Genomic DNA, 18,339 nt, shown 5'->3' with positions numbered 1-18,339 from the left:
TTCATCATGTAAATTTTAGGGACAACTTAGTCAGCACAAGGAGAAGAGGAGTTAGAAAAAAAAATCTGATAAGTACATTTCAAAATAGAGAGAGAAAGTTTGTTTGTTTTTGGGTTTGTCAGAGCTCACCTGTACTTTGAATCTGAAGTTTTACAGGATAGTATATGCATATGGGGTACTTTTGCTTTGTGGTTTTCTTGATTAATTGTATGCATGTTGTTTTTATCATGGCGAGAGTATGGAAGCGAAAGAGAATGAAACTCTCTCTCTCTCTCTATATATTGTGTGTGTGTGGGGGGTACTCGAGGGGATAAATAATGGTAACTTCCATGATTCTATGGTTAACTACTCTATGGCCTAGTTTTTGGTTAATTTATTCCATGTATATCGATCTAGAGATGAGATGTTGTGTATGTTTTGTTGGTTCTCACATATATGTTCCAAATTAATAACTATACTAGATTCAATTTCTGTAAGTATCCACTAACACTAATAAAAAATAGATAAATAAGACACAAAATTAATGACGAGTCGTAATATGATCTATCACTTATAATAATAGTGATATGTCATAATTATGATCCGTCACTTATTACCATTCATAAGTGACGAGTTATCCTAGGTCAGTCATAATTGACAGACCATCCTTGACCAGTCATAAGTGATGGATCAAGTTATGACCTATTACTAATGATCAATTTATTAGTGATAGGTTATTCTAGAGAGTCATTAATGATGGATCACAGTGATGGGTTAAATTATGACCTGTCACTAATGACTAGTTTGATACGTACATAGCATGATGCTATAATTTTTATTTTTATTTTTATTTTATTTTTCTCTTATTTTTTCTCACCTCAGCAACACTAGAATATGAATTATTATAAATTTTTGCTCAAGTTTGATCTAAGGGGTGACGGCTCTGGACACAAACGCGAGTTCTGAAAATGGTGCAGAAACTTCAAGTAGGGAGAACTCAATCTTTCAAGCCAATTTTAGCCCAAAAAAATTCATCGAACCCGACAAGTTCGGGGAGAAACAGATATAACTTTTTCTGTAGATGTCCGTAGAGTAAAAAAAAGTTAAAATCAGAATCCGTATGTAAAAGTTATGTCTACTTTACCGAAGGTCACTCTGGGTCACATATTAAATTACAATTTGATAAAAAAAGTTATAAATGACGGATCATAACTATGACCCATCACTTATGACCTTTGGTAATAATATTAAAAGAATAAATTATTCGACTTCCTTCAGAACGCATGTGATGATGTGGTGGTAAGGGACAACGCACACGAGCGGAGGTTGCGAGTTTGATTCCTATTGAACGCATGGTTTAAAAGCAATGTAAAAAATAACATGTGACACGTGACGAGTGGTGATAGCCCTTGCGTTGGGATGGCTCGGGTGAATTTTTTTTGACTTTTTTCACGTAAAGAATAAAAAAACGTTCATCAGTCATAAGCGACGGGTCAAGTTGTGACCCTATTACCAATGATCTTATTGGTGACGGATCCTTACCGATCACTTAGACTAGTCATTAGTGATGCGTTCGGGGTGACAAGGGCGTTACCCGTCATCCATAATAATTATCACTTGTTACTCATGACTTTTTTCACGTAGTGCAAGATAATGAAGACAAGAGGCCCATATACAAGATGAAGCTGATATAAGCTATATGTTATATTTATATCAGAATTCAAGTTAAAATTGACAATCATGTATACCAAGACAAAAGTAACAATTATTGGTCTGTTTTGCAAAAATATATACATTAGAAAATGATAAAGCAATGCAGTCTTATTTCCAATTTACATCCAAATGTCAAAAGAAAAGGTATTCTAACAATTTCTCTTGCTATATATATCCACATATTCACCTCCCCACAACCACAAACCAAAGAAACTATCACTTCCCAAACCATGGCTACTATCAATCTCCATGGCTGGCCAGAACCCATTGTACCAGTACAAGTCCTTTCCAACTCTGATATGCGTACTGTGCCACAACAATACATCAAACCACCATCTGAGCGTCCTAGCGGTAGCATGACTAGCACGAATGATCCTAATCTGAGCATCCCAATTATTGATCTTTCCGGCTTCTCCGATATCCCTGGGCATCGCCAAGTGGTGCTAGAAGCTGTTGGTGATGCATGCAGGAATTGGGGATTCTTCCAAGTAGTGAATCATGGTGTGGATATCGAAGCTGTGAAGAGGATGAGAGGAACATGGAGGGAGTTCTTTGACCTCCCAATGGAAGAGAAAAAGCTGTATGCAAACTCACCAGTGACATATGAGGGCTATGGAAGCCGCCTTGGAGTTGAGAAAGGGGCAATCTTGGATTGGAATGACTATTACTTTCTAAACCTCTTACCAAATAATATGAAGAACCTAGAGAAGTGGCCAAAGATGCCTTGTCACCTGAGGTATACATGAGATCTTTAGCTTAAGTTTACTCTGCATAACATATTTATTATTTTTATGCATTTGTTGTTATGCTGTCCAATCATTTGTTATGCCAACTGCGAACCAACTTAGGAAGGTGTATTTTGATTCTAGTTCTTATTATCCCATTAGATTTTTTTTAACCTTATTATCAGTGTGTGATAATTCAACTCTTACACATGGACCTTGAAATACAAAAGAACTATTCCGTCTGTCTCAAAATATAGGGCGTATTAAGATTTGAAAAAGTCTTTAAAATATATTTTGATTATTAATTTATTTTGCAATATATTATTAATTGCTAAAAAAATAATATTATATTAAAAGATCTATGAAATACGGATCTATTAATATAAATTTTGTACATTAAAATATGTGTATAATTTGATTAATTATTAGTCAAAATTTATGTTTGACCTTTTCAAATACTAATACATCCTATATTTTGGGACGAAGAGAGTATTTGCTATATGATGGGCATGAGTGAAAGTAGGGGTGGCAATGAACCCGGTGGGTGCGGGTCCCCGACAGGTTCTGCGCACAGAGGCAGGTGAGGGTTCAAATTTGCGTCTGTGGGTCTGGCAGGTTGGGGGCCCAATACTGCGTGGGTTGGGGATGGGTTTATGTTTTCACTGTGGGTACCCATTGGGACCTGAAACAAAGCAAATCGGCCCACTCTTCGCTTTAAAGTTGCAACCAAACGACCCACTCTCCACTCAATCAATCCGATCTTGCAAAACACCAGAACGGCCCACTCCACTCCAATCAATCCGATCGTGCAAGCGCCGACGTCGCCCCTCCACCGGTTCTCCCTTCCGTGCCGGTGCGTCACACCTCCGCCCTTCCCCGCTGGCGCGTCACTCCCTTGGTGCCCGACACCGCCGCATCCTCAGCGCCTGCTCGCACCACCCCCTCCGCCTTTCACCCTTTCCGCGCTAGCGCCACCTAGCCGCCCCTCTACGCCAACCTTGGCACCGCCCCTCCGCGCTTCCCCATCGTCGTGCCGCCCCCTCAGCGCCTAGCCGTACTGCCCCCTCCGCCCCCTCCACCTCCTCAGCTCCTCCTTTGATAAGACTCAACGGGTCCCCACTAGGTTTCGGGTCCTCAGCGAGTTCAGGTGTGGGGGCACAATTTAACCCGATTAGTACTTTAGGTGCAGGTCGGATTTTGAGTTTTGAATTTCATGATGGGTAGGTTTTGACTAAACTCGTACTCAGTCCGACCCATTACCATCTCTAAGTGAAAGCTCTTATGAAGCAAAATTCAAGGAGTTTTTTTTTTACCATCCTTTTGTAGTAGTACTAAGAGGTACCGTTGATTGTAACTTAAGACATACTGAAAACTGAGGTACCGTTGATTGTAACTTAGGACTTACTGAAAACTAGTACCTCAGGTACTAAACTCAAGTTATAATTTTGGTGCCTCTTGTACCTTCCCAAGGACCGTAAAAAGCTTGAATTCAAATGTCAAGCGTCTTGTCCTTGTTTTAAATTACTTTTGGTATGCATATGCGCAGGGAGGTCACCGAGAAGTATACATGTGAACTGATGAATCTCTGTGAAATATTGCTCAAGGCTATATCAAGCACCTTAGGATTAGATGAGGACTACTTTCATATGGCTTTTGGTGGAAGTGACGGCATCTCAGCAAGCATGCGCGTGAACTACTATCCAAAGTGCCCACAGCCTGATCTCACTCTTGGCCTCTCCTCTCACTCTGATCCCGGTGGTATCACCTTGCTCCTTGTTGATGATAACGTCAAGGGGACACAAGTGCGCAAGGGGAACACATGGGTCACGGTGCAGCCGATCCCACGAGCCTTCGTTGTGAATGTTGGAGATCAAATTCAGGTGATCTTTTTGAACTTTTACATTTCGCAGATATATATGGGAGCAGATTTTCTCTTGGTTCAAATGAGGTCATCTTTAGATTCAAGTAGGGTTACTGTTTAAGAGTTCAACCACAATTTGTGCCCATGCATGCATGGAACTGATGTACGTATTTAATACTAATTTTGTTTGCGTATAGTATACCAAGAAGTCAAAAGAAACTGAATACATACCCCATAGTATACCATACTTCTTGCAAATAATTTAAAAGCTTCTTGACTACGCACATCATCCATGTACGCGCGCACTGTCTAAGAAAGAGAAAAAGAAAATTCATGCAATGATGCATGCACACACGTAAGTTGCGGTACAGTAGATAGTATATTTTATGCACTACTTAATCGTTTGTATATACTGAACACGGAGGATGATCATATGTGCATGGATTGGATGATGGATGGAACGATCAGATTCTGAGCAACGGCACGTACAAGAGCGTGGAGCACCGGGCGCTGGCCAACTCCGGCGACGACCGCCTCACCATCGCCTTCTTCTGCAACCCTCGCGGCGACCTCCCCATTGCACCCGCGGCGCAGCTGGTGGTCCCGGAGTCGCCCGCGGTGTACGGGCAGCCGGCCATCACGTTCGACGAGTACCGCAAGTACGTGCGCACCAAGGGCGCCCGCGGTAGGGCGCAGGTGGAGTCCCTCTCCCTCCGCAGCAGCAGCAGCAGCAGCAGCAGCAGCGCGCCGGCCATCAAGCTGCAGGATGATCTCAAGGCAGCAGCAGATGAATAAGCTGCTCGATCAGCTAATTGATCTGTATATCCCAAGTATATATTGTGTACGTACAAATGCAAGCATGCATGCTTGTCCATCATATCGGTCGATGTTTGTGATTCCAGAATAACTAGCAAGCCTGCAGGCAGTCTGTTAGGTTACACCTACTAGTAATGTAATCGGTGTGTATGAATTTCAGATGTGGTACGTGTTTGTCAGTGAGCAACGTGTATGGACATGCACGAGTATTCAATAATCGTGCATGCATGGTGTGATTGGAACTTTGATTATCTATATATTTTAGTACGGATTTCAATTGTGTGTACATATGCATGGTTGTCACGGAACGGCTGTCGTGTGGGCAAGCCATCGCTGTTAGGTGGGGTCAACAGGCTGATGTTGGCAAGTAGCGTATAAGAGGAAGCCGGGGTCCAACAGGCTGATGTTGACAGACTCTATCTTGAAGAAGCACTTTTTTTTTTGTCGTAGTCGTGATTATGGTCTTTTTTTTTTTCTTGAGCTTAGGGTAATCTACTTTGAAATGGAAGGTGTCACCACACTCAAAGCAGGCACGAGAACTGCTCTTCCTCCGATCTCGACGGTTGTTGTAGAAGCGGGTGAATTTCTTCACGATCAATGTAAGATCTTTATTATCAAGTACACCCACCTGCTCCTCTATAATAGAGATAAAGGAAGACAAAGCAAATCCACTAGATAAAGTGTTAGCACAAGAAACACTAACTCCAGACTAGTTGCCACCGCTAGGTCCAGAAACCAAAGCCACGTTCTGAGATAGGGGGTTTTTGAGACCAATCAGAGCCGCATTAGCTACCTTGGTGGACTTGAGCTTGCTAAAGAGTTCATCACAAGTTAACGTGTCATAACTTGATGACTTTTCAATACTGGAGATCTTCACTTCTCATATGCTACGATCCAGAGCATAGAGAAGCTTGATCGCTCTCTCATGATTAGAATAGGGTAAAACACCAGTTGATTGAAGATTGCTAACAATTTCATCAAAGTGAGCAAACATGGCATCCAAAAGCTCTCTGGGACCTTGCACGAACATTTGATATTCTTGGTTGTATGTGCTTTGGCCTCTGGCCTTAATCTGAGTAGTGACTTCATGAAAGACACCTAGAGTAGTCCAAATCTCTCGGCAGTAGGATGTGTTGAACCATGTCAAACTCATTCTGACTCAGGTTTGTGAACAAAATATTTCTGACCTTATTGTTAGCCTTATACTGTTCGATTTGAACCTGAGTCGTGCGAGCAATAGAGATCTTGTAGTTGGAATCAAGTACCTCCCAAATTGCACTTTCTTTGCTTAAGAGATAAGCCTCCATGCGCATCTTTTAGTACGAAAAATCACGGCCATCAAACAGTGAAATCTTTCCACTTCTCTCCATATCACCTACGGATCGCAAAGCTGGTTAAGATTAACAAGTGATCAAACCGGCTCTGATACCAATTGTAGGAACAAGATTGATGACTAGAGGGGGTGAATAGGCGTCTCAATAAATTTCTTGTGAAATCGATGACCTTCTCCTATTTGGATCACACAACACACCTCAAAACTCAAGCCAAAGCAAAAATAGAGAGAAGTTTTAACAAGAGAAAATTAAGGTAACACGACTCCACAGATGGTATATGAACCATATGTTCCATTTAAGATCAATCCATGTGTCTTAGCACTCAAAAGATCACAACTTGCAAAGAAACAAGAAAAGATGAACACCGAACGAAACTCTCCAAGTTGATTGTCTAGAGGCAAAGGAATTCAAGACCCCACCACATAAGCATGTATATGCGAATTTTATGTCTCTAGCAACAAGAAGAATGACCTCACAAGATGCTGAAATTTCAGCCTAAAAATCCAAAACTAAAATCAAAACTAGAAATCGAAAAACTTGCAAACTTGCAAGGGAACTAATAGAGGGAAATCAGAAGGAGGGGAATTCAAGAATATGCAAAAATATAAACTTCATTACTCAAAGAGGTCAGTCCTATTTTAAGCGAATTACAAAGATGTATCTCTCAAAACTCACACCTATTACATAGGCTAAGCACTCATCGTCTCCTCTAATATCCTAGCTCTAAGCTCTCAAATGGGTGGCACAAGGGGGCTCAAGTGGCTAGTTCAAACTCCCTCATAGCCCTACCTCTCTATTTATAGATCTAGAAAACTTTATCCATAAGTTCCCTAGCTTTTTCCCAAAATACCTCTCTCTTGTAGTATACTCCTACTTACTACCAAGGGTATTTTGGTCAATTTTTTCTCCATTCATCAGACATCTGTGGCGCCTTCACAACTTAGCTTCGTCTCGATGCAAGCTTCGCGATGGTGTCACGTACTCCTCCAGTCCTCCCATGGTTTTGTGACCAAATCGCAAAACTGTCTGCATGTTTCTCAAAGCGTGACTCGTCGCCTTCATAAGCAAGCGCTTTGATGTCGACATGTGTACCCCGTCATGCGATCTTGATCGCCGACAAGTCTCTCCCGCTCTCGATCCCTCGGGCCATCTTGTCACTTGCACCGGCATCTCCTTCGCTTGACTTTGTCAGCACACTATCTCCATCCATCTTTCATGCTCTACTTGACCTCTACATGTTCAGCTAGAATCATCCTTGATTTCGCTCGGCCTCCTTGATCATCTGGCACCAAGTATTCCGCTTGGTCCCGATCATCCCGTCGTTGATCGCCAAGTTGCATCTATCAGCTGCACATCATGAGATAAGCAAACACATATCTTCAACTTCAATTTCAGTTTATCCATAATCAATATACTCAAATGAAATCCCAAATCAATTCAAATCACATCAAAGGTCATGCAAAACCGAAGATCATCAAGCCAAATAAATACCAATGTCAATCACTCATCACAAGTAAACCAAGTCATATTTCAATTTAGTTTCTTAGGAGGCGAATGTCATAGACAAGCTGTCGAGTGGGCCAACCATCGCTGTCAGGTGGGACCAATAGGCTGATGTTGGCAAGGGGCATATGAGATGAAGCCAGGTGGAACAGAAGCATCATCGAAGAATAGAATACCGGCCTTGGTATTCTCCTACCTCTAGCTTCCTCTCCTCCTCCGATCCCTTGTGTGCTTCTTCTCTGATTCTTGGTTCCTTCCATTCCTCTTAGTCTATAGACTCTATCTTCCCAGTCTAAGCCTTCTTCTCTCAGTTGTATCCGAGAGCTTGTAATCTGACTTAGTTTGGATAGTGATATGGATGAATCCGGGTGATTTGAGGTGTTCCATTGACTGATCGGTGTGTGGATCATCTAGGTACGTGACAATGGTACTAGCTGCGCGCATGTAGTTAAGCACTGTGCATATAACAATAGACTAAGAGGGTTCCTTGCACCCCCAGTAGTCTGATCCAGGCCTAATCCTGAGATTTCAGGGGCCCAGTGCGAAACTAAACATAGGGGCTCTTAATATATATGAGTTGTTACCGATAAAAACTTAAATTGCATCCAAAAACAATATTTATATGGAATACTTCATACTTATTACCTTAAAAATTTCTTCAGACATTTCTAGATACAAATTCATTGATGATGGTATCAATATCAATCTCATCCAATAATTTCTCTCAATGCATAAAGTTGCCAGACCGTTTAACCTTTCTTGGGACATTGTAGACCTCAAATGATTCTTCAATAATTTCGACTTTGAAAAGCTTCTTTCACAGATGCCATAGTCATAGCCACAGTAAATAAGATTTGATAAGCAACAGAAATATTAGGATAACAATCTGCATCTCTAACAAACTCAAAAATCTCCATGGCAGACATTGGTATATCTAGTAAAGTCAACTGCATAACACTTAACTCAGAAATTAGATCATTTAACTCAACATCAGATGAACCCTCTAGAGAGAAAGTTTCTGCAAATTTAGTGCAACGGTCTTTTAGCTCAGTACCATCCAATGACTTCAATATTGTTGAACTCATTAAAAATCCAAATATACTTATTAATTCTTGGAGTTCTTCAAATCTAGTTTTCAATGAAGTGATTGCCATGTCAACCATAACAAAAAAGTAATCAACTTCAAAAGCCCTCTCAGCTTGCAAATTTGCTTCATCACAATCAGTTTCATCAAACTGTTTCTTCCTAATAGAACGATGCTTTACTAGAAATGATACATCTACACCCATTTCAGATGCAATACCTTTGGCTATGATCAAACTAGAAGCAAATCCTTCATTTCTATGGCTACGAAAGTAATTTATTATGCCTTCAATTTGCTGTAAGGTAGACTCAATGCACATGAACGGTGATTGCAACTTCTTACTCACAATGTTAACAAATAAAATATCATGCCAAATAACCATACCAAGTATAAACTCAAAGCTGCCAAGCACTTCAAATAAACTTTTTGCATCGCTCTTATCCTTGGGATCAGTATCATCAACTTCCCTTAAGTTTAACAAAGCCGACCTTAGCTCAGGAGCTTGATACTAATTTCTTTAACACTTTTGATTCGACTCTCCCAACGAGTATTGCACAACGATTTCACAGTTAAACTTGGAACATGTTCAAGCAAAACTTTCCATCTTTTGGTAGAACCAGAAAACAATACATATATATGTTGCACAATTCCAAAAAATAAAATAGCTTTAGCACAGGATTTAGCCATGTCACAAAGAGTAAGATTCAGACTGTGGCAAGCACATGACATATATAAAATTCTTCGATTAATATCAATCAACCGTCTTTGCACCCCCTTGTGTTTTCCTTTCATGTTAGAGCCATTATCATACCTTGACCCCTAATGTCATCAATATTAAGACCAAAAGACTTGATGGAATCAATCAATACATTGAAAAGCCCAGAACCAGATATATCATCCACCATCAAGAAACCCAGAAAATACTCTATTTTTATTTTGCCATCGGACATATTAACACATCGAACCAACAAACTCATTTGCTCTTGATGACTCACATCCGGGGTACAATCAAGGATAATGGAGAAATATTTTGCCTCTTTAACGATCTTTATGATAGAATTTGTAATATTAGAAGCTAAAAGAGAAACCAACTCATTCTGAATTTTATGACTAAGATAATGATAATGAATCTCAATATTTTGAATACGTCTAAGATGGTCTTGCATCACCAAGTCAAATTCTGCAACCATCTCAACACAAGCTAAGAAATTGCCATTCTGATCATTATAGAGTTGCTCATTGGATCCTCTAAAAACCAAATTACGTTTACCAAGAAATTTGACAATGGAAATTATTCTTAGTAAAACTTGCCTTATACGTTCTTTCTCCTTTGTGATTTGTTGTTGTAAATCTTTGTCAATTGTTTCACTTTTCCTCAATCTAGCTCTCAGTTCATTCCAAGAGGTCATGTTGGTAATATGCTCGACACTGACTTCATGTTCTTTTAGCCTCTCACTAATATGCCTCCAATCTCTAAATCCATCACGCCCCAATGAACTCTTGCAATTTCTAGAATTGAAAATCTTACAACAAAAGCAAAACACTCTATCAACGTGCTTCGAATAGACTAACCATTTTCTGTCATGAACCGCTCCATTGCTCATTTTTCTAGAGAAATAAGCATACGAAAAATGTCTTGAGTTGTCATCTAAAGGGAATACAATATTTTCTTCTCTTATAGGCCCCTTCTCCACTAATATGTCCCTAGCTTTGTTATCAAGATTATCCTAATTTCTTGGATCATAAATATTCGTAGTAAAAACCGGTTGCTCATCAACACTAGTAGATTCTGTAGCAGATGATTAAATATGTTCTCATGACCACTTACATTGTTATCATCCTCGTTGATGTTAACATTGTCTTTCGTAGGGGTAGGGCCCTGGTCTTCATTGTTCACATTAGTTTGTTCCTCCACAACAACTATCGCCCACTCATCCGGGTTTCTTGAACTGCTCGTATTACTCCTTAAACATTTGTCCATTGCCCCCTTCTGTGATTCTATTAACTCATCCACCCGTTTTCTCTTTTTCCTTTTTTCGCTACCCGATGCGTACTTTCTCAATGACATGATACTTAGGACGAACTGTTAATTGAAAAGATTAATATGCTAGTGGTTGAACTCATATAAATTACAAAGTTACAAAACTAAAAAAGATCGGATTAATTGAAACTAATCTAAATCTTACCAATTAGTTGGCTAGGCAATTAGGCAATCATTGATTACTGATTCGTCCAAGGCAGGCAAGGCTCCAAACTAACCTGACAAAGCCAATTAGGCAATTAGCCAAAGCCAAAGGTGTTTGTCACTATCTGTCAGATTGTCACTAACAAGTACAATTGGCAAAGCAACGATGGAATCATGGCAAGGCAAGGCAATGTGGTGTTGGTGTGTTGTTGCTGCTCACCTAAATCCAGTCAGTCCAACTGTCAAGTGCCAAGCAGAAAAGTGCCAAGCAGTCAAGCAGACCGCTGCACGGTCTGGTTCCGTGAGCGTGGTTCACAGTCGACTCCTGACGATGTCTCCAGTAATCCATTACCTGTTTTTAGAACGGTGGGCAGCGGCGACACGCCTCCACGCGCGTGGCTGACTGAAGCCGTGGATCGCTTGCCGCTTCCCAAATCCCAACTGTTGTGCCAATTGACGTGATATGACGATATGTTATGGTCCAGTCGCTGTCTCATCAAGCGCTGAGCCACTGACTTGCAATGGTGTGGCGAGGCGATAGCGAGGTGGGTTCTAGCCTGCTAGGTCAAAGGCAATCTCGCGTGTCACGTTGGAAACTTGGAATTGGGAACGACACGCGTTGCAACTTTGTCTACGCTAGCAACAGAAGAAGCGGCACTACGAATCTACGATGGGCTATTGCCTGCTGGGCCGGCACTGGGTGAGGCCTTGTCGCCCGGGGGGTAGGTGGGGCCCTACGAGTTGGGGGCCTGGAGCGGCCACACTGCTCGCCCCCCAGGGCCAGCCTTGGTCTGATCGTGTTGCATATATATATATATATATATATATATATATATATATATATATATATATATATATATATATATATATATATATATATATGTTCAGTAGTAGGGAACAAGAAGATGAATTAGTAATAAGTACCTAAACCGTGTGAATTGATTAATTGAAATTCAATTCAAAGCTAATTATAGGTAATAGACATCGATTAATGCCCTTTCAGCTAGGCCTGGATATTTCAGACTGATTATTGCCAGGCACAAAGGATTTTTATCTTACGGTATCAATAGCATAAACGCCACCACTAGTCTCTATTGGAGCAGCCACCGAGGCTATAGCTCCCGGATAGCATCCGGTCACGGCCCTTGAGCAACCTAGACCTTAAGTAGGTTGAGCCGCTAAGCCATTAAGGCAAGACCTCATAACAAGCCTCTCTTCCAATCACTTGCTGTTGTCTTCACTTTGAAACTTGAGCCATCAAGGCAAGGATCTTCACATCCCCGTATAAGAGTCTTGTCACTGCTCCACACCAAGTCAGAGGGTTAACAGGCTTGAGCCACCAAGGGCTAATGTGCCGGCGAGTCACCACGACTCCAATGTGCCTACGCACCACTTGGTACAATGTAGGATCAATCATTGATCCTCCCTCTCGATAGAAACACCTAGCAATAATTCTCTCTAGGCCTATTAGCACTAATCACTCCCTAATCATGTGCTTAATTGTCGGATGATCACTTTAAACACTTTGGTGGTTTGGATGTCTTCTCAAGTATCTATGAGCTTCCTTGGACTCCAACACACTCAAATGGCCGAATGAGGGGTATTTATAGCCTCAAACCCGTGCACTAGCTGTTACTCCAACAGTCATAAAAGACAGTAATACCGGATGATCTGGTATTAACACCAGTACAAACACTGGACCATTCGGTGTAGAAAACTAGTCATTGGAACAGTAGAAAACTAGTCATTGGAACCTCACTCAAAACTATTGTGAACACCGAATATTCCGGTGTAACATTGAACTCCATCACCGGACTATCCAGTATGTATACTTGAGCCGACCGATCCACATCTTCTTCACTGTTCATTGTACGATGTGTATATTTCTGATCATCGGACCATCCGGTGTATACAACCACATCAGACTAGAATTTGCAACATCTCATAGAAAATACTCTGGTGAAACCTCCGGTGTTTACTCCTTTTCATCACAGGACCATCTGGTGTTCAAACTTTTTCTGTCACTGAAAATACCTCCTGGAAAATGCTCCAATGTGCATATATTGCTGAGCATCGGACCATCTAGTGAGTTTATCGTTCTTCTGAGAACTACACTTCTCATGTAAAACACTATAGTTTGTACACTTCTCCTTAACACCAGACCATCTAGTGTGTTGAGTTGCAGAATCACTTTAGATACAAAGTGCTCCAATGTGTGCACTATACTGAACACCGGACCATCCGGTGAGTTTATTTTTCATAGGACTTCTCCAATTCAATCAATTTTTGTTCCGGCTTTAGTGGCTTCTTCATATATACTTGAAAAACAAGTTAATCCCAAAGACTATTTTGTCATTAATCATAAAAATCACATACATACTCAAAAAGGACCTTATTCGGTACAATCTTCCCCTTTTTGATGATTGATGACAATACAACCAAAGCAAGAGGCAAATACTAAAATATACCAATTGAAAACCAAATGTAAATGGCACAAGGTTTTACCTACTTGTCTGGATGAATGGTAAGAACAAACAATGATAGCAATTGTAAGGAAAACATCTCATCTTTGCCATATCTTGTTCTTACCTTTATTTTGTCCCCATTTTATTTTGGCCGTCATGGAGACAATTCTCCCCCTATCGCCACTATATCCCTTGATCAACCCATGCAAAAGCTCCTTCATTTTGTCCCCATTTATCAACCTTGGCGTTCCTAGGCATTTTGCTTCCTTGCTTGTTCTTCCCTTAGGCATACCATATTGCTTTAGTCGCTAAAATTCTCTCCCTTCAATCAGCAATCTCAAAAAGGCTACAAACACATGTTGACTTTAAGAAAAAATGTTAGAGCAAACTGGAGAGAGCTTCATAAATCATGATCTAATAAGATGATACCACTTGTAGGAATGGATATAGATCATAATTAATGAAACTCACATAATATGGTCTAAACTCCCTCTATGTGTGGGCATATGGTTAGACCCACTTGTGATGAACTACTTGTAGGTATGTTACAATATTTACACACGAAATAATATGTCAAGATAGGAAGTTTAAGCTATATTATGCATATATGTAGCTTAAACGTACAAATTATTTGATAGTAATATCAATTGAAGCCTTTAAGCATTACATACCTCTAGTGACTTGTAGATTATTCCATGAGACTACAAAAGATACGACTTGCAACACATGTTAGTCTTAAAATCACAACTCATAGGATATGCTCCCCCCTAAATGTGTACATACAAGTGTTGAATACTTGTGAGAGATATGCACTTATTATGAATAACAATAATTTATCCTATAGATTGGACTCATGGCACATAAATAAAAAACTTGAAAATAAGTGTCATAAAAAGAACCTACAACTAATAAACCATGAGGTTGCTCGTGGATTAAAGAGAAACACAAGCAACATACCATATGAAAAACTTATACTAGACATTGCAAGAAAATAAAATATGCACATGCAATCCTTGATAAGGCAAATGTATTAAATGCAAAAGCAAAATACATGAACAAAAATCTAGCTATGATTACCTCTTTTATCTTTATATGGGAATTTGGGTATATGATGATCAATATTTTCAACAATACGCCCAATCTTGTATATTTGACTTCTTTGCTTAAACCTTCACTTCATCTTGTGAGTCAAGTCTTTAAATCCCCCGATCAATGTTTTCATCAATACGTCCAATCTTGTATATTTGATCTCTTTGCTTGAACCTTCACTTTATCTTGTGAGTCAAGTCTCTAAATCCCCCGAGCTGACTTGTGCTTCTCTACTTCTTACTTGAGCTCATCATTCTCTTGTGTAATGATATCATTACATGATTCTATAACAACATTCTCAACACATGTCTCATTTCAAAAGGGTGAGCTAGACAGATTAATCAAATCATCACAAGAAGTAAAAACACCTATCTTAGGATTAAAATCAAATAGAGAGATAGATTGCTCTAAAGTAACCTTAGGTTGATATTCAATGCCCTCAAGTTTTGCCTTAAGCTCTTCATGCACATTGTTTAGCAATTCGAATTTGCTCAACAATTATTTATAATTAGAAACAAAAGAAGCATAAATAACATTAAGAACATTGAATTTTTTAAGCTCTTTAGCTTGTTTCTTTAAGGCCTTTTGTTGCTCATTGATTAATTAAAGAAGTTCTTCTTGAAAGGGTGAATCATCATCAGATTTATTACCACTTACAACGCTTTCCATACCTTTGGCCATAAAACACTTGTGTGATGACAACCTTGAGGAATAGCTTCTCTTGGAGGAGTGGATGATGAAGTTCTCATCACTTGAGCTTGAATCTTCATCTTCACTCACCCATATTCCTATATTTGCGAATGCTTTGTCTCTTTCTCTTGTCTCCTTCTTGTTCTTAGTCATCTTCTCCTTCTTGATATGATCAATTGTGTTAACCTAGTTTTTCATGGAGATTGGATGATCAATCTTAGTGTTGATCTTCTTGAGGTCTTCCTCCAATTTTGAGATGAGCTTGGCGATCATATAATCTATTAATTCATCACTTGAGGTGCTTTGCTCATTGTCTTCATTGCTTTCTTCATCTTTATTAACATAATCTTCGCTTGAGCTTGACTCTTGCTTTTGCCTTCTCATCTTCTCTCTTGTGTGGGCAATAAGCTTTCTTGCTTGTGAGGGCAAAGTTCTTAGCATCGGATGAGGATGATCCTTCAACCTTCATATTCATGGTCATCTCATGGGCAATCTTGCCGAGAACTTGAGTTGGAGTCATCTTGCTAATGTTGTTGTTGTCGTAGATGATATAGACTATCAACTTGTACTTCGGAAGAAGAGTTTGAAATATTCCTCTCACCACTTGATTATCTCTAATTGGCATCAAACTTAACCCATTGATCTTATTGATAAGAATATTTAAATGTGAGTACATGCCATTAGCACTTTTATGGGAAAGTTGTTTAATGCCATTGAGTTGAGAGACTAGCACATGATATTTCTGATTGCGTACATCCTTTGTGCATTCATGGATTTCAATGAGACTAGTCTAAATATCATGAGTATTGGTGAGAGAATAAACTCAATTAAATGTATCAATACTTATAGATGATAACAGGATACTCAATTAAATGGATTTCAATGAGACTAGTCTAAAGCATCAAATTGTCTCTCTCTTTGTTTGTGACATGTTGCTTCATCACCTCTTCAGTGACTGTCCAAACATCTAAACATTTGGCTTGCAAATAACAAGTTATTAAAATTTTTCAATGAGGTGAGTACCGCCAAAATATGGAGCACTACTGGTATCCATCCCAACCTCGGACTTCACAACTCACTAGGTGGTAAAGCCTAACCGATCAAAATGAGAATACAGCTCAAATGCCACTTGAATTGGCGTATCCTTGTGAAAAGTGTAAGCCTCGGCTCTGATACCAATTGAAAAGATAGGTGATGTCCTAAGAGAGGGGGTGAATTGGGACAGTTAAACCTATTCACCGGACCGTAGCTCCTCACCAAATGCCCCTGCGTTGGGGCAACACAGCACATGACTAGTTCGCTCAGCCAAAAGGTAGCCTAGCTTGCTTCTAGAAGATTCTATAGTGATCCACATGAATCGGCCTCGAGTGACGCTCCAAAAAACTTCACGAGATAAATCTATATTAATTTTTATCTAAATATGCTCTAGATTCATCTAGTGTGTCTACTATACCATTCAAAAGGTTTGCAACCTATAGCCAATTCTAGAAAACTACTCTATGAAGGTAAACCTCCAAGGATAGATTGTAAGAAGTAAATGCGGAAACATAAATAAGGTAGAGAGCGCAAACTCAACACAAGAGATTTTTATCTCGTGGTATTGATGATATAAACGCCACCCCTAGTCCACGTTAGAGCAGCCACATAGGCTATAGCTCTCGGACGACACATAGTCACAACCCTCGAGCCACCTAGGCCTCAAGTATATTGAGCCGCTAAGCCACCAAAACAAGACCTTATCACAAGTCTCTCTTCCGATCACTTGCCGTCATCTTCACTTCAGAGCTTGAGCCACTAAGTCAAGAGTCTCAGCGTCCCTGAACAAGAGTCTTGCCGCCGCTCTACACCAGGTCAGAGGGTCAACAAACTTAAGCCACTAAGGCCTAAGGTGCCGGCGTACCACTTGGTACAATATAGGATCACTCCTTGATCTTCTCTCTAGGTAGCAACATCAAGCAACAATTCTCTCTAGGTCTATTAGTACTAATCACTCTCTAATCATATGCTTAATTACCTTAGATAACCACTTTATGCACTTTCGTAAACTCCAGCACACTCAAATGACCAAGTGGGGGTATTTATAGCATCAAACCTGCGCACTAGCCGTTGCTCCAACAGTCATAAAAGACAGTGAACACCAGATGATCTGGTGTTAACACAAGTACAAACACCAGACTATCTAATATGTACAACAGTAGAAAACTAGCCATTGAAATCCCACTCAAAACTATTGTGAACACCGGATATTTTGGTATAACATTGAACTCCATCACTGGACTATCCGGTGAGTATACTTGAGCCCACCGCTCCACATCTTCTTAACTGTTCATTGTCTGATGTGTATACTTCTGATCATCGGACCATTAATGTATACAACCACACCAGACTAGAATTTACAATATCTCCTAAAAAATACTCTGGTGTTTACTCCTTTTCATCACTGGACCATCCGGTGTCCAAACTCTTTCTGTCACTGAAAAAATCTCCTGTAAAATGCTCCGGTGTGCACATCTTGCTGAGCATCGGACCATCTGTTGGGTTCATCCTTCTTCTTCTGAGAATTGTATTTCTCTTATAAAACACTCCGGTGTGTACACTTCTTCTTAACACTGGATCATCCGGTGTGTTGAACTGCAGAACCACTTCATATACAAAATGATCTGGTGTGGGCACTGTATTGAACCCCAGACCATTCGGTGAGTTTATTTTTTTCTGGAGCTTCTCCAATTCAATCAATCTTTGTCCCAACTTCAGTGGCTTCTTCATATATAGCATCCATGAGATCTACTAAAGCTTATACTTGATAAATATGTTAGTCTTATTGACTATATTGTCATTAATCACCAAAATCACATACATACTCTAAGAGGGCCATGTTCGCTACAACGGCCTGGC

At 40.0% G+C, this 18,339-nt stretch overlaps 1 protein-coding gene across 1 annotated transcript; it reads left to right on the top strand.

Moving 5' to 3' along the window:
- The first annotated feature begins 1,908 nt into the window (after positions 1-1,908).
- LOC133906505 (jasmonate-induced oxygenase 4-like) lies at positions 1,909-5,331 on the top strand. Its single transcript, XM_062348426.1, has 3 exons — positions 1,909-2,428; positions 3,964-4,297; positions 4,747-5,331. Exons 1-3 carry the CDS (start codon positions 1,923-1,925, stop codon positions 5,071-5,073), a joined length of 1,167 nt encoding a protein of 388 aa, XP_062204410.1. The 5' UTR covers positions 1,909-1,922; the 3' UTR covers positions 5,074-5,331.
- The last annotated feature ends 13,008 nt before the right edge of the window (positions 5,332-18,339 follow it).

The sequence above is a fragment of the Phragmites australis genome, chromosome 23 (assembly GCF_958298935.1).
Source record: "Phragmites australis chromosome 23, lpPhrAust1.1, whole genome shotgun sequence".
Classification (NCBI taxonomy): domain Eukaryota; kingdom Viridiplantae; phylum Streptophyta; class Magnoliopsida; order Poales; family Poaceae; genus Phragmites; species Phragmites australis.
This window is presented reverse-complemented; position numbering and strand designations above follow the sequence as displayed.

What these genes read in the sequence shown, in the direction of transcription:
- LOC133906505 (XM_062348426.1), top strand. Translation starts at nt 1,923, where the DNA reads ATGGCTACTATCAATCTCCATGGCTGGCCAGAACCCATTGTACCAGTA. An exon ending in AAGATGCCTTGTCACCTGAG is followed by an intron (nt 2,429 to 3,963) that starts GTATACATGAGA and finishes GCATATGCGCAG; the next exon opens with GGAGGTCACCGAGAAGTATA. An exon ending in ATGTTGGAGATCAAATTCAG is followed by an intron (nt 4,298 to 4,746) that starts GTGATCTTTTTG and finishes TGGAACGATCAG; the next exon opens with ATTCTGAGCAACGGCACGTA.